This window comes from Melampsora larici-populina (assembly GCF_000204055.1).
Source record: "Melampsora larici-populina 98AG31 unplaced genomic scaffold MELLAscaffold_64, whole genome shotgun sequence".
Classification (NCBI taxonomy): Eukaryota; Fungi; Basidiomycota; class Pucciniomycetes; order Pucciniales; family Melampsoraceae; genus Melampsora; species Melampsora laricis-populina.
The window spans coordinates 229,347-246,165 of NW_006768828.1; the positions used below are offsets into that span (position 1 = coordinate 229,347).

Below are 16,819 nucleotides of genomic sequence, written 5' to 3' on the forward strand. Positions count from 1 at the left end.
AAGTATATTTTCTTGGTACCTTCTAGAGACTAATTTGGAAAGGGATGACAAATGGCCTGGTCAATCTAGCTAATGAGGAGTTTACAAAGCTATGCTAGAAATGCTTTCAGAAGAAACAAATCCACGGAGTCTACCTCTGAAGCACTTCCTCATCCTCCACGAATTCAGTTTTGGGATAAATATTTCTTTCATGTCATCAGAAATCTTGGGAAAATGCTGTCCGGGCCTAGTTTTTGTGTTTATATGATTTATATGGTGTTCAAAATGCAGTTCATCAATATGTAGTGGGTATCTTGAATTGATAGGGATAAGATCAAGATGATATAAGAAATGAAATGGTACAAGGGGAAAGTTCTTTTTATGTAAACATATTGGTCAAAATATTTGAACAATTTTTATTGCTTTGTGACTTCATCCTATAAATTCAAAATGAAAATATGATCAGTTGGCGTAATCAAAACTTGATTCATGAGTACCACACGAAGCTCATCAATAGCTTACTCAAGATCACATCAGATTGGGAGACCTGCCACTTCTCGACATAGTTTTGTCAGTGAGGTATGTTTAGCGCGTTTTTCTTGTAGAACTAAAAGGGTGTGGTGATGAGGATGAATCATTTCTCAGTATAAGTGCATGTCAAAGCTATCCAGCAGGAGCATATTGTATAAACTATATCCTTGCTTTATCCATGTGGAGAGGTATGACTTACGTGGTGAGGTAAGATCACAGACAGGTAAGTTGAAATAACAATCACTAGGCTTTCCTATATCTGCGAGTGATATTAAAGTACTAGGAGGTAATTTCGATTGTCAGTGATCAGCGGCAAGAGTGATCTGAGAGAAGGAAGTTTGCGCCAACTCACTGGTTATTTGAAAGGCAAACATCATATTCAAACACACCATGCGTCTTCTGACATTTCCAAGCAGAGGTAGTAAGAAACTCAGGGCTGTATCCGTACTTAGCCTCGACCAGAGAGGCGTGATATATTGTGAGGTCAAGCCCATCTCCATATTTTTCTGCTCTCACAATGTTCATCATACTTGGTGTTTGGATCAAATTCATCATAGTCAACCTCAAATGAAAATGCCACTTCCAAGAAAATGGTGCTTACATTCCATCTTCGCCACAATATGATATTCGATCCGGATCACTGAAAGCACCGTTTGGTCCATCCTGTGTGCATGGATCCTAAAGGTGAAAGTGAAAGGTTAAAGATTTGCAAGGAGTATGACAATCTTGGCTTCAGCGCAGAAATTGGACGTACGCTACCCCTGGTAATAAACGCATTCTGATACAATTCAGATCAATGGATGAATACGATAATTAGTCCCAGATTTTTGAAATTCGGTGTCAGGTAAGGAATGTAAAATTTCACATTTACCTGAACTCTCCAAAGTTTTGCCAGAGCTTTCAACTTCAATGCAAGTTCAAGCTCAGTCTGAAGTCGACTCTGAAAGTTTGAAGGTATCTCGTCCAAAAAACCGCCGTCGCGATTGATGCCAGCCAAGCCAGCCCTGTCGCTGATTGGAGCATCTATAACTGCTTGTGTCAAGTTGGCAATGGTTGATTGAACTCCATGTTGAGCAGTAGCCAACATCCAACCAATCACAGAAGCCTGGTTCAAAAAACAGATGACCAGCCGTCAATCCCTCTGTGGATAGTCAGACTCAAGTCCGTGTTAGCCAAAAACTGACGCGTGTGAATCTATCTTCTCCATTTCCTATCAACATAACTGATTCCACAAATGCTGCGGAAGCTAAAACATACATGGAACCGACCATGGAGATCCAAGCTATCTCCCCCCAGGAGGAAAACATTGCACTTTCTATCGGAGCCACAGCACTCCACATACATCCCGGAAAGGAGCTGACCCAAGTGGTTGCGAGACCTATGTAGCTGGCCTGATGAAAAAATTTAGTCGGGTATATCAAATATCGAAGTTTTCAACACTCAACTGTGTGCTTGTAAACAAGTGTTGGGTCTTTCTCAAAATCAATCAACTGATATGGAGCCACAGTAGCAGAAAAGTGGTAAGATGAGCATCAGAGTTTGAGCTGCACAGATGGCTTGAAAAATTTACCATTGCAGGCGCGACGCCTTCCGGGATCATTTGAAAACCACACGAACCAAGTTTTTTCGATGAGTTTTAAATTTGCGTCAATGGAATTGAAAGTCTTGCACAAAGAAGGTTGTTTTACAGACCAGACATGACAGAGAACCTGAGTTATGATCCAACACAAGGTCCATTTGGTAGCGAAAAACATCAACGGATAGTCCAAGTGCAACATAAGAGAGGTTAGTTGATATCCCTGTGATTTGGGGAATTAAGTCAACTTACGCAAATCCAGCAGAGTCATACAAGTCATTCACGAAAGCGTTCCAATTTTGAGCAGCCACTAGTGCATACCAGTCTTTCCCTTTCACCGATTCGCACAACTGTTTCCGTCACAAATGAGTAATAAGATTGATTGGATAATTTCAACAAGCTTGCTTATCAGGAAGGAGCTTTCGGCTCCACAAAGATCAGAGGTCCTCTCTGCTGACCTGTCCAGGGTTGGGATGTTCTCCAATGCCCGCGACGAAGTCTGTTGCCCCAACATGGCTGGCGTATTGCTGTGGGGTATAAGATGATGTGAGGATCGGAGGTCATAAATCAGGCGTAGGCTTCAATCATACTTGTAAGTTCAATGTAGCTCCAAGGGAATAAGTGTCCAAGTATGAATTCATCTGCAATCCGGACCAAAGTTGAGGCTTCAGGGGTGTACGCGTACACGGATCCTTGATGACTACAATGTTTCGTTGTCAGTTAGCAAACGGGTTGCAAAAGTGTGAGCTGAAGGGAGATTACTCGTGCATACCTTTCGACTGGTCTTGGCTCTGTGAAGTTCGGGGGCTCATCGAAATGGTGGTTTCATTGTCGTAGCGGTTGCTCGAGGGGAAGGTAGCGGCTAGATGCCACCACACTGTGATGATGGCGAGGAACAGTGCTGAGGGAGTCATCCCCCTACTCGGAATATAGTGAAGTGAAGTCGTACGATGACTGCAGGGAAATAGCGGCCTTGGCTGCCTCGACACAGGTTTGTAGTGTGGAACGGCTCCTACACCGTTTTGGAGGGTATGTCGTAAAATGCTATCCAAGTGAGAGGCATTTTGATTTCTCGACTACGCAGTGACGAGTGTAGCCATCAAGTCATGATGGGTTTCGTTACTCAAAATCAAGATGGCGTGATCGATGCTACTTTTTGGCAAAGCGTTCGCGCGAAGCTGTAGTATTCAAGTACCACAGCTGGGATCTTACGTGGTCATCCTGTACCTATTCGGCTCAGATCTGCGGCACAAGTCGGACCGAAATGGATGCGGATGTTTGAAGGAAGTAGGTAATAGATGATAGAGCCGAGCATACTGGTGTTCGAAGTTCGAACAAGTCGCGGGAGTGTGCTATCCAGCTCAATCATCAGTTTCAGTTGCTATTAGGAACATATAATAGAGACTCAATCACTCAAACTCCTCTGTGGATGAAGACATGTGACAGAACACTGATATCGAGAAGATTGGAGAGGAATTATTGCCGCCTGCGATATACTTCGTCAACCTCACTCAATAATGTGAAAGATCAAGCAGGAAATGTAGCCTTCTCGCAGCGTTGATCAGCATTTGATGCTTGGCTCGACTGAAGCACCCCTGGGCGGCCACGGCCGCGCCCTCAGCAATTTTGATGCCGTGCAATTCAGACAATGTCATCTTTGGAAAGTGGAGACAGGAGATGGAGATGTTGAACATATCAGATAATGTGGACCACTTCAGCCGGCGACATGTCCCATTCAAGGCGCGTCTTTTGATATCTTACAGACAGCAGTACGTTCTTGTTCCTCCAAATCACTCATTGGTAAGATTTATACGAGTCAGAGGCTAACCGAAGACTTCACCACACAGCGTCTTTGGCTGGGAAACGACTGCAAACGCAGGAGGTACTGAGTACCTCTAGGCCATCAGCTCCCCCAAGTATGTTATTGAAGAAATTCGAGCGATCTTTGCTACTCGTGACTCAACTTGCTAGAAGTCGTGCACTCCTAACACACAGTTCAGCAAAAAGCACCAAAGTATCCCACTCAAGGAGTGAGCGAATCAGACAATTGTGTTCGGTTCTGTATCATGGGCGGGTCTTCTTGTAATTCACAAAACTCGCCGCTTAACACATGGGGTCTCTAGGAGTGTCTCACTATTTAGACGAAGAACTAGACCAAGACGCTTTAGGTTCAAACTACAAGTTCAGCACGCCTGAAACATGACAGAGAACCTGCAAAGGTTCAGCGTATTATCCATCTTCTGGATAGTTGGGGTGATAGTTGGAAGGCTCTGAAGGTCCAAATTGGAAAGGTACACTGCACACCACGTTGATCCCCTTTGAGAATCGTCACATTCAAATTCTTACTCTCATTTATCCTCAACATCACACGAGAACTTACCTGGTCATACCGATGATCTGATTGCTGATAGGTCAAGCCATATCCTTCAAGTTCATAAGTGCGTAACAAATCTGCCTCTCGGCAACGTGAATCATATTGCATCATGAAGCTGACCAAACTCACCTTTTCCATCCAGGAGAAACAGAACTCGTTTCTCTATCACGCTCTTTACAACAATCGTTAACCTCCCAGTCTACGCTTTCTGTTCTTTTCTCATTTTACAATTAAATGCAAGAGATACCAATGTTGGCCATTCAGATACTCTGTGGTCTGTTGATCGCCACTACCTCGTCAATACTAGCTATGCCACTTGAAGAACCGATTGTGGGCATGCACGAAATCGAAGGTCTGGCGAAGTCCGGCCAATTTCTCGACAAAGGCAAAGGCAAGTTGGTAGATTTCGACAAGGACGAAATCAATCAGCTTTATCCTCAAAGGGAAAAACTGCCTCGACTTCAGACAAAGAAAGACCTCGCTCCATCAGCATCATACGAGAATCCAGCTACAAAAACTTTCGCCGATATTCCTGATTCCCAGCTAACCCTCGAAGAGCGAAGAATCAAATATGGTCAGTCTTGGGCACTTGGCGGGAAAGCTACAAATTGGGTGTGGGAGCATATCTTGAAACCACCATATAACTCCTTGAAGAAGATTTGGAATTTCTTAACGACCCCTATCGTGAAAGGGGAAAAGGCACATCCTGATGAAGCAGTGGAAATATTAAAGGTATGTTTGAGAATGATGAATCTGCATGGTGCAGACGTACTCAGAACTGAATCGCCCATCGTTCGACAAAGAAATATGGATTCCAGGTTAGGACAGAACTACAGCCATTTGATGTTTCGAATCCTGCTACCTGGGTAAAATCGCAACGTGCACAAAAGATCACTGTGGACACGACAGGTGAGTTATCATCACGTCGCTCTCAAATCCATCATCACAAAAACTTGGCTGATATTGGGAATCGCAAACAATTTATATCTACCTTACCATTATGCATCTCCAAGGTCATGAGATACCCCATGAAGAGAACGTTCCTAAACCCCCTCTAGGCTACCCTGTTCTAGATACTCACCCTGTCCAGAAATCCTAGGCGCATAGGAACAAGAGGGCACGGGCACACACGATGTAAACTGGAAAGACCGAAATGTAATCACTGTCCCGTGAGAAGGTGGACTGGCTACGTCCCTTGGCATCTGCAGGCCAATGGAAAAAATCCCCAGTGAATACGCAGACTCTTCAATTTTGAGTGATACACCTTGATTCGATAGCAAACAATATGATACTATGGAAACTTTTGAGGTTTTCAATTCTTTTGTGTATATTCTCAATGGCAACTAAAATACTTTACTATCCGCTTCAGCCGCTTGGTTTCTTTTTACAAAAGGCTGGTCAAATAAACTAAAAAATTGATCTTCTTCCCCTGCAATTCAATATATTGACCTGTGTCTCACTTGAAGACTAAGATGGGCATAGGCATGACATTTTGCTTGGGATTGTGATGCACCGAAGCATTCCCATGGATTCGTTTCGATGGATCATTGAAAAGTTAAACTGGTTAGGGGACCTCCAAGTAACTTGGATGTGAGAACAACTCACGCTTGCTTTGTTTGTTGTACTTGAATGAGTCCAGCTTATAGTGATTAGTACAGAGGAGATAACTAGTTGATTATATCCATAAGAATTACAAATGAATAGCCCTAGATAGCACTGGATTCGCCAAGGAAAATACAAGCAATCGATTATCTCCATACCTTTTGATAATGCTGATGATGTATCCGTAGATGCGCCAACTCAACCAGTGCTTCAGTGCGTAAATCGAAAATTCCAAATCCTAATTGAAACCCTTAGTAGCCAAAGTACACGATCAGTAACGGCAGAAAAATACACTGGTCGACATCAGAAATCCCAAAGATCTGCAAAGAAAGAAAAGAGTCACCGCAGCATGGTACAGGAACGTAGATCTAATATATAATACACATCACTGAAAGACGAAGATAGGACAAATACGGAAATAGGATAGATGTGAAGATAACAAAGTTTCCATAACCCAAGACTGTACCATATAGAGTGTTTTGTGACAAGATCCACACTTTGGAACTCATAAACAATAATACCAAGTTTTGAATATATTGGTCATTTTCGTTTATTGCGGATGCTTTTGGAGCGAGATGACCAAAAAAATCGAAGCGCCCCACGACCAAGACGGCCAATGACTCCACTGATATAAATTGACGCACAGATAAAGATCAAATGGGCAAGGGTTGACAAGAAAGGTCTTCCTGCCAACACCAACCATTGTTTGATAGATAGTAAACGCTGGTGTGGCATGTTTGAATTCAATAAGTCTCGCCATCGAAATGGAAGTGAGCGGGCAGGGGGATGGGAAGATTGCGATTCTTCAAGCTTTTCGATTCGAGCTTGGAGAGCGGAAATTGCGGTTTGTAAGCGATCCATTGATTTTACTACATCTCGCCAATTTACCCGTGATTCAAATTCAGATGGCTCGCGAACGCCTTTGAGTGGCGATGTTGGAATAGGATCTGGTATGGAAGAATCGCTACATGCATCCGCAGGAGGCCTGCGATCACCATGCTGGCAACTGTCCGTGTCCTCTTGTTCGGGCAGGTCGTTTACCGCTGTGTACCTTGCGGCAGACGGATGATGTGACTCCGGCTGGCCCCATGAGCGTTGGGACCCCAGTTCGCTAACCCGGACTGGTCTGGATACCAAGGTCTCGAGCTGAAGTCTGCTGAGCCTGCGGGTATTCTTCGATGTCGAGGGTTCGCGATCACTGTACCGGGAGCGTGGTTGACTCGCCATAGTGCTCTCTGTGCGGGTACGGCTCACAGGCCGATCGTGTGTTCTGGGTTGTTTGCGAGTTACAGGTTTCGGATTCCTCAAAGGTACGTTGCTTTGATGAACATTGACTGGATCCGGAAGTTGAGCCCGGGTCACGTAGGGGCCCAAGATTGAGGGTGGTTGACGGTGAGACTGAGAGGAAGCTTCATCTGAGCTAATGGAATCTGAATCTTCCAAATCTTGTTCCCCTTCCTCTGGCGGTAATGGACGCCTCGGAGAGGATTCTTCAGAATTCCCACTACTCAAGTCAGATCTAGCCACCGAAGGCGTAAAGCCTTCCAAGCTTTCGATCAGGATCCTGGCTTCGGGAGTATCAGAATGCTTTTTCAACATCTATGATTGAGCAAGGCATATTTGTAGAAACAAAACTCAGCAAGGTGCCTGGTGCATACTGTTTCTGGGAAGCGTGATCCAGTGGCAAAATTCCACTGCGAGGGCAATTGTTCGTGAAGATGCGAGCTGACATGTCACACACCTTCAATAAGGTGTCAACGTATAACTTCTTGGCGTCGACTGGTTGCAAGCCTTCAAGTTTCTTCCATGAATCCCATTTCGCTCTTCCTAACATATCAAAGAGGCCAGGTCTAGAAGCAATTTTTTGAACATCGCCGTTGACAGCCTGTTTAAAGAATGAGTAAAGTAAAAGTTTTTCTTTGTAGGTAGGTTGGATTGGTCCTGAGGCAGGTAGGCGACTGTCAAATCATCACAACGTAGTTCATCAGGTCGTGTCATGAAACCGAAATGAGAAAGGATCTCGAGATCTTCAGTGTGCTGACGTTTGGACAATGTGCGAGGCTGTTTGAAAAAGCCTAATTCAAAGAAACCACGATGATCGATGGCAAAGGGTCATATCATGGTCCGGGGCCAAAACATAGAAAACAAAAGTCCTTGCATCAGAGGGTCGGAAAACTAGAGATATGATAATCTCAAGAGACAAAGGACAACTCACGGATCAATAAACTTCAGATGATACTCTACCTCCTCGACAGTTTCTGGTACTTTCTTTCGTCTAGATGCTTCGGGTGACAATGGAGTTGAAGTAATGGAGCCAGGGGGTATATTGAGAGATTGACTGTCCTTCTTATATGACATCTCGATGTGCTTTGTTGCTGCATGCAGAAGGAAAGACTGTCAGGTCGCCTGACGGACACTCCCCAATTGCTGTCTGGAGCGGTCCCAATTACCGGAGACGAAGCCCCAAATGCACGGATCACTCCGGATCCGGGTCGATTACGCCGCGATTGGGTCCGAGTGTAGAGAAAATCCGGCATTTGCCCAGGTCAATCAATAGTGGACGTACGTGCACCTCTGAGGTAAACTAGTACTTTCTTTTTTTAACTTGTTGAGTCAGTTTTATATGCAATAAAAGCCCTTAGAGCATCCACAGTGGTGGGCTCCAAATCGGGGCTATCGCCAAATTTGGTGACTGAGCCCCATTTTTTTGGTGCAATGGCAGTCCCCATCGCCAAATTTTTTTGTAGCCGGCTTCAAATTTCGAGCTTTGGGCTACATATTTGGCAACAAAAAGCCGGGCTCCAAATTCCCGCACTTGTTCAATCCCATACCTCACACATGTAAGCCCACGCGTACCGATCTCAAAGTGTGTGTAAACACATAGAATCTACACTTTTGAAGTCCGAACGACTGCATCCGGATTGATTTGGGGCCCCACCAAATTTGAATTCGCTCGATTTGGAGCCCCGATTTGGAGCCCACCACTGTGGATGCTCTTAATCACTTGAAAAAAAAACCTGCATGAAGCCATATGAATTTTTCGAGTTTTTCAAGCGGGATTTTTCATTTGGCCAAGGTAGCCCTGGAATATTTGAAAGCCCCAAACCACATCCCAAACTGTCCCATCCCCCTTGCATATGCCTAGAATCTCAGCCTGCAGGAAGCTTTTATCATCACTCAACACTGTTATTTCACTTATCTCGCTTCTAGCCTGCACCACAACCTCTTATTCATCCAACTCACCAACTTTCCTTCCGCACTTGGTTGCTTGTTTAGCACCGGGTTCCTTCATGTATTGACAATGACAACCAATTAGCTGAAGATCTTGGTCATCACACACAAATTATCTTCTTCTCTTACACCATCTGATGTACTCTTTTATGGACCAGTTTGCCTACATAAACCAATGAAAGCAAAAACAGGAAGAAGACAAATCCATCCTTGCAGCCCTATTGATAAAACAAGCTGAAGCTCAAAGACAAAGGTACCTTCTTCCCAAATATTCCAGGTCATGTTGTAGCTCAAAAGCTGAAACATTTCAAGATTGACTTTAAGAAGCTGACCACCTTTTGCTAAACATTGTAAGTCCAAGGTCTTTGGTTCTTCAAAATGACTCTGTATCACAGCCCTCAGCCTCAGGTTGTGGGCGCGGCGGGCCTAGGCGTCAAAGAAATCAGCAAAATCAGGGTCGGCACGCCTTTCCAAAAAACACAGCAGATGTTTGGAGTTCTATGTCATGTCACCAATATTGGAGACTTGAATCCTTGCTGTGAGCTTTGAAGACAGCTCTTCTTAGCTTTTCTCACCTCCAAAAGGTAATTTTGTGGTGGTAGATAGCTCTAGCAATACAAACCTAGAATAAATGACAGTGTAAAAACAACATTTTGGTTGTTGGAAATTTCTTTTGTAAGAAAACACGCCTTGGCGCCAAACATTACAGAAGAACACGCCTTGGCGCGCCAACAAAATTATCAGCGCGCCCACAACCTGACCACAGCCACTAGTCACTATGGTACTGTGACACTGCATCTGTAAAGTCTGGTGTACACTGTTGAGTACTGTGTTCACTGTACCATGCATCCGGGGTTTGTGGCTGCCAACAGGCTTTCTGTAGGCCACAGAGCCCTGCTGCAGGGGACTGTTGCCGCCGGCCCATGACACATCTAGGTGTGAGGCTAGATCACAAAGCTAAGATATCTCGGCACCAAGCTGTACAGATCCATACAGGGGTGTAGATAGTACCATCAGGATCCACCGGACATTGTGCATCCTTCTACATGAAAGAACATTGTTTACAGAGATAGCAAAACTAGGGCTGTGACCCAACCCTGCAAGTTCAGGGCCATCCCCGGGGCCAAATTGAGCCCTGAGTGAACCCAATGACCTCTGAAATCAGCTCACACCGTAAGAGCATCACCACCGGGCCGTGTAAATAGGCAAATACAGCCTATTTACACGACTTGTGGGAAAAAATGCGAGCCACTGGACCGTGTAAACCGCCTGTATGGGTTACACTCCGTCCAAATCACCAAATAGCCCCAATTTGTACGTACTGTCTGACCTTTGATGACCTCTTTCGCACCTCTCATCCTGTCGGTGTCATCTGGGCCCTACCAATTTTTGACACAAGCTCTCGCTATGCTGAGTTGGTCAATAATTTGGTTTTGACTGTCGCGTGTTTGCACGGCAACGATTTGGTCAATTGCCGTGTAAGATTGCTATACACGATGTGACCTGTCAGAACGTCGTCGTACAGAAGGCTTATTTGCCCGGTAACGGTGGTGATGCTCTAAGCATTGTAGTGAAGTTTTCGGCCCTGCGACAGTTTGACACTACACAGGCCCCGGGTTACATATACACTGCAACACATGAAATTTGGCCAGCATCAGTACTGTATGTACAGCGACAGCAGAGCCCGATTTGGTAATAGGGATGCAACAGTTTACCCTTTGGGCTATCCTCAACCCCTAAAATCACACCAGTGGAAATCAACGATCAATTCCACCCATTCATCATTGCTCATCTGTCTTGGCTTGTCCGAAACCTGTCAAAGATCCTCTCAAAGATTTTACTGGACCAAATTCACCTCACTTCCTATGTAGGACAATCCAAGTGCTTTTAACAATCAAACTTCCAACTTCCTTTGACCAACAAATTAATTTGATCGTCTTGATTGAAGAAGAGCCAATCTTAGTGGAATAAGGTTGAGAGCAAAACCTTCACACCTGTTGTACTAAAACAAAGTCAATGTACACCACACTTCACTACTACACCAACACACCCAAAATCATCCTTAATTACCTTAGTTTGATATCCGAAATCTCTAATTCGAATAACAATGGGTTTTGTGATGTGATTAAGAATACCACAGGTTCTTGGACTACCAACTTCCCGATTTTCTTAGAAGATCTAGTGTTTAATGATCCAAGTTTCATTGAAGATTGGACTGGAACATAAAAGAATGTGGAACTTTTGATATTGGGATTCATGATTGGATTTGATTTTTTCAAAAGTTTTGGAATCAGTTCAAGTTTTTTACTAAGCCTATAGGTGTAGAGGGGAATCACGGGCAACAACTAGCTTTGGTATTGATCTACCAAAACATGAGAGAAATGTGACAAAGGAAAAGAAACACAACTGGATAAAGAACACAAGATCTTATATGAAACATGTTTAACAAGGTGTTTCAACTATGACAAATAGGGAAGGAATGAAACCCGCTCAAGATCACAAAGTTCCTCAATCTTCCAGTTGGTCTAAACCGATAATGGGTGAGCCTATGCTAAGTGCCTGTTCATCTCCGATGCCCAGGGAGGCCAAGCCGTAACAATAGGAACCCCCAAACCAAAAATACAAAGAAATGATACGAATTACAAGAAATGATGTTTTTGCAAAAGAAACAAAAAAAGTGACTCAAAACAACATAAGTGCAATAGTCAAAACCGTTTTCTCAGGACCCCACCAGATCAAATGATCATGATCAATTTTCACCCGACTAAGCAGTTTAGGAATCTTATCCATTAATCTTAAACTATCGTGTATAATGAAATCATGTAAAAGAGATCCATTTTCATAAAGTTTGCCATTCTTAATTTGACAATGAAGTAAATTAGAAAGCTTCAAATTCAATTTTAATAATCCCAACTGATCTAAAACCTTTTCAAAAAGGATAATTCCATCTTTAAATACATGTCTTGGTAAAGCAGCGTGAGCAGGTACACACAATCATTGTGACTGAATCTGGTGAGGTTTGGTTGAAATTGATATGGTTGAGCGATGATGGTTGAGTAGGATCAGGCGAGGGAGGTGAAAGGGTGAACTGTTGCATCCCTATTACAGTCGTTCTCAGAAATGTTGGAAAAATGCAAAATCTCGAGCTGAGCTCGGGGTCCGTGCGCTGAGCAGTGACACACAGATACAAACACTGACAAAAACTTTGATTTTGACAGGTATCTCAAGATGAAAACTCGTTTACTTTCCATCATACCTCGATGACCACACACCTATCTTGCCAATGGCCAGGCTAACGGACCGATCTCTTCAGAAAAACGGTGAAAACGTATGATTTCATGGTTAAGGGATTGTAACACGAGTTGAGGATCAGAGGAAGGATGGCATGGAGAGGACACAAGGGAGTTGAGGTTGGTGAAAGGGACACTGATCTCCACTCGACAGCTGCCATGACTTTTCCGTGACACATGTCATGAAAAAGTCACCTCCTCGGGACCACGACCTCAGCTCGAGATGTTGGATTTTTCCAACATTTCTGAGAACGACTGTCAGCCGCAAGAGGATTCTTGCTGCGCAAGAACACTCTCAACGTACTAACAAGAAGACACCACAATCTTTATTTATCTAAAAAATATACATAAAAACATTTATATTCATCTCTCTCACTCGAGTTTCAAGAGTGTAGTAATTAAATAAGTATTTATTAAGAAATCCAAAGTATAGAAAGCCTAGTAAATAGTTAATAAAAATAACTATTAATCCAGTAACAGATTTAATCAAGAAACCCTGAACCTGACCAGGCGTATCAAGTACAAAGTTTCTAGAAACCCCATTACGAAACCAGGGTCCAGTTCTATAGCTCGCCCTGTGACGAATAAGCCCAGACCCTGGACCAGTCACATGAATAACTCTTTATTCGAGTATCACTCGTTTAGTTAAAAACTAATCCCTTCATCGAAAAGTAAAAAAGAATCATCCCATTTTTAACATAGAAACAAAACCACGAAACATTTTTACTTTTGTTAAAGAAAAAGATCAACTTTTACATCCTTTCTATTTTCGCTAAAACTTTGTTTAACTTTAGAAGTCTCTAGCTACAGATACTTCCTTTAGTCCTTACTAGTTTATCGAGAACAGATCCTTTTCCCTTTTTTTACCTATCATCTTCTCTTCAATTCATCCTTAGGACGTTGAAGATCGCTTGGTTGTTCCCATTCGACTAAAGTTCCTAATCTCATTCTATTTTTCTTTTTGATAAAGATTTGTTTTATCAAAACCAACGCTAAAGCGTCACCCAGGATCATTATACGATTTACTCGTATTCACCTAGGCAGATTAGTAAGTGATTGCACTTACTGATATACTGGCAGCGGTCACATTCCACACCATAGACATTTATAACTAACAATTATAAATTCATACTTTTACTTACAAAGAAGTGAAAAATAATTCCTCTCAAACCTTTTCCTTGAAAGAACTCGAAGAAATACATTTTGTAAGTTCCAATCAACTCGAAACTATCTTAGATCACTCTAGCTCTTAGTCTCGAGTTGACAACGACTGTACCAAATCGGGCTCTGCTGTTGCTGTACATACAGTACTGACACTGGCCAAATTTCATGTGTCGCAGTGTATATGTAACCCAGGGCCTGTGTAGTGTCAAACTGTCGCAGGGCCGACAACGTCACTACAGTGCTTACGGTGTCAGGGCTGGTAGGAGACTAGCATGAAGGCACTTTTTTGGCAAAAAAAAAGTGTCAGCACCCTGGCCAGGTCCGGCGCCTGTGCCGCCTGAGGTGCCGATGGGGTCATATTCAACTGTCATCAAGCCAAATCTGAATGCCCCAGGGCGCATACCATCAGCTCTGTGAAAGTTTTCCGGCAGAGCCGGCCGGGCAAGGCCAGGTCCAGGTCACAGCCCTACATGAAACATCTAAGCTAATTATTTCTATCAGGCGTGAATCCAGCTTATCATGTGTTGACCAACTTATCACAGGATAGTTTCATTCTCTTTTCTCAATCCGGACATGCCCCAAAACTGGTCAAGCTTGGGTTGATCTATGACCTTTTAAAATAATTCTGGAGATGATGGAGATGATCCTGTTGTTCATCTCAACCAATTGTATTATTACTGAAGCGCTTGACTGTAACACTCATGCGCACTCCTGGCGCACCAGCAACTCATCTCAAAAGACAGAGTACATTGGTGCTTCAGACCATTATTTTACTTTAATCAATTTACAGACCACTTCTGCATTAAGCTAAATGAGACTACTGGCATTGATCATCAACCATTTAAATTATACCAATATTCAAAGGATTAAGAGCTGATTGATCAAGATTGCCAGTACAATTTTGTTGAGAGTCTGAGGGCTAACATTTGCAAAGATTTATCATCAGGCTCTATTCCAGATTTACAACCCTTGTTTTTCACTCACTAGTCCAAATTTTAATCATGCTTCATAAACTGATTCTACATACACACAGCATTGAGGAGTAAAGCAAGTCATGTTTATTTCTGTGAAGTTGTTCTTTTGATTTGATGGTATCCTTTGTGATATTTTTGCTTGACTAATCCTCATGATCAAATCCAAGGAGACTGTGGACAAACCTTGGCCCCGCCACTCCAGAACTTGAATGATTACAAAAGTCACTTGGAGGGGACTGTACTTCAAAAAGCCAATGAGTCTTACAACCTTAGGGGCATGTTCACTTAAGGAATTTTTGAACAGAAATCACATTCTGTAAATTTTTTAACACAAAAATGAAACATGCACCACCAAGTAGACACTTTAAATTTTGCAGAATGTGATTTCCCACCAGAAATTGCTTAAGTGAACGCACCCTAGGTCTGAACCAAAATCTTCATCATGCCATAATTTATTTACACAGTATAGGCTTTTGGAAGAACCTTCCATGCAGTTTTGTGATCCTGATATTCCATATGGATTTGATCATCCATAGGTTGCTTTCTAGTTGATTGTTAACCCAGAAAAGTGGAAATATTGCCAATCAAAGCTCAAGATCTTTCTATTCAATTATCAAAGTAGAGTCAAAGGTATTTATTAAATGTTTACTTGTCATTAAGTTTAGTTTTCTATCTCCCCCTCGTCTTTGTGCTTGAACTCTACTCTATCCCATCACAGAAGAAGAAAAAGTACATGATACAAAGTGGGTTAGGAATCCTCAATGTTACAATGATATTACAGTATCATGGGCGTATCGATCATGTCAGTAGAGTGATATGAGAATCTGATTTTTTGAAGACATGCAAGATTCGTATTTGACATTAAGAGGGATGTGAAGTGTTTATTGGGCTGGTGGAACTGTACCGGGTCTGTGATTTGGTCCCAATGAATAAGTCAAACATCAAGCCCACAGAATGAGAGACATATAACAATACTGACAAACGTCCAGCGCGTTCCAGTGCACCGTCTTCAAGTTCCCATGCTGGCCGCCAACCCGCTGGAGTCTCCAAATAAGGATTTGGTTTAGTATTGAAGGTAGATCCCAGGGAAGTATATCTAGTTTAACATAAGCCAATCAGAAGGCTACTCGCTTGGACATGAAAAAGGTGAACATAGTCGAGGTACATACCCAGTGTCATAAAGGTCACACCATCCTACTCTCAAAATCCGAAGAAAATCCCATACATCGTGATACGACCAATCAAGGATTGGATGTATGCGCATGACTGCAGGCCAGTCGCTATCCGTCGGGTTACATTTTGTCAAATTAGCTAGATACGCCGATTCACAGAGACAGAGCGTTAACGGACTGAGAGACGTAGATGCAGTGTCAGGAAAAGTGATGCTGACCTCCATTGGGATCTGTGGACCGTGTACCAATCAGAATAGCCCGACGTGAAGCTTGTGAAAGGAAGGCTTGTAGACCGTCTTTAAGGGTGCCTTCGAAAGAAAATAATTCAAGCCTATAACGAGTTTCACACACGTGTAAAAAGTCCTCGACGGCATCGAAAGGCGACCGACACCGGATATACAGAGCGCGCATTTTTGAATTTGACTGTGAAAACTTGGCCAGCGCAGCCGCAAACAAATGTATGATGACTGTACCTGTTAAGAGGTAAACAAGGTTGAATGTAAGCCTCAGAGCAAACCTGAGGGACTGAGCCACCATACGTACAATCTTTACCGCCATTGAAACTTAGAGCAACTTCTTCTGGACTAAGAAAGAGAAAGAAATCGCGTCAAGTCATAAAATTAGGTCAGTGTTTTGAGACCAACTCCTGGACAATACACGAATGATAGTTTATGAATGCTTCATGGAATTCAAACACTGACCCGAAATCCAGTATTGATTGTTCAATAGTGTCGAGAGCTTGTTTAACTTTTATAGCCAGTCCGGGAGTAGCTGAAGACGCTGCAAGATCATAGACAGCTTGTGCGTCGCATTGGTCGAATGTTCGCATTGGAGGCCTCATCGTTGGCTTAATGGAGGTAGACAAAATTGGTGAATTGAGTTTCTGACGCGAATCTAAAAAAGTGAAAGTTGGATGTTAGTTACGA

At 43.0% G+C, this 16,819-nt stretch overlaps 3 protein-coding genes across 3 annotated transcripts; 1 reads left to right on the forward strand and 2 right to left on the reverse strand.

The window, feature by feature from the left end:
* Positions 1 to 512: 512 nt before the first annotated feature.
* On the reverse strand, positions 513 to 3,000 carry MELLADRAFT_112303 (uncharacterized protein; the record flags this gene model as incomplete). The annotated part of the gene is made up of 10 exons (XM_007416817.1): positions 513 to 586; positions 710 to 789; positions 863 to 1,039; positions 1,112 to 1,188; positions 1,382 to 1,615; positions 1,695 to 1,896; positions 2,339 to 2,436; positions 2,545 to 2,613; positions 2,677 to 2,786; positions 2,859 to 3,000. 10 exons carry the CDS (start codon positions 2,998 to 3,000, stop codon positions 513 to 515), a joined length of 1,263 nt encoding a protein of 420 aa, XP_007416879.1.
* A 1,769-nt stretch (positions 3,001 to 4,769) lies between these two features.
* MELLADRAFT_68234 (uncharacterized protein) lies at positions 4,770 to 5,559 on the forward strand (the record flags this gene model as incomplete). The annotated part of the gene is made up of 3 exons (XM_007416750.1): positions 4,770 to 5,192; positions 5,279 to 5,369; positions 5,474 to 5,559. The coding sequence occupies 3 exons, from the start codon at positions 4,770 to 4,772 to the stop codon at positions 5,557 to 5,559; spliced, it is 600 nt and encodes a 199-aa protein (XP_007416812.1).
* A 2,082-nt stretch (positions 5,560 to 7,641) lies between these two features.
* Positions 7,642 to 8,426, reverse strand: MELLADRAFT_50568 (uncharacterized protein; the record flags this gene model as incomplete). The annotated part of the gene is made up of 3 exons (XM_007416739.1): positions 7,642 to 8,020; positions 8,105 to 8,137; positions 8,278 to 8,426. The coding sequence occupies 3 exons, from the start codon at positions 8,418 to 8,420 to the stop codon at positions 7,642 to 7,644; spliced, it is 555 nt and encodes a 184-aa protein (XP_007416801.1).
* Between the last annotated feature and the right edge of the window lie 8,393 nt (positions 8,427 to 16,819).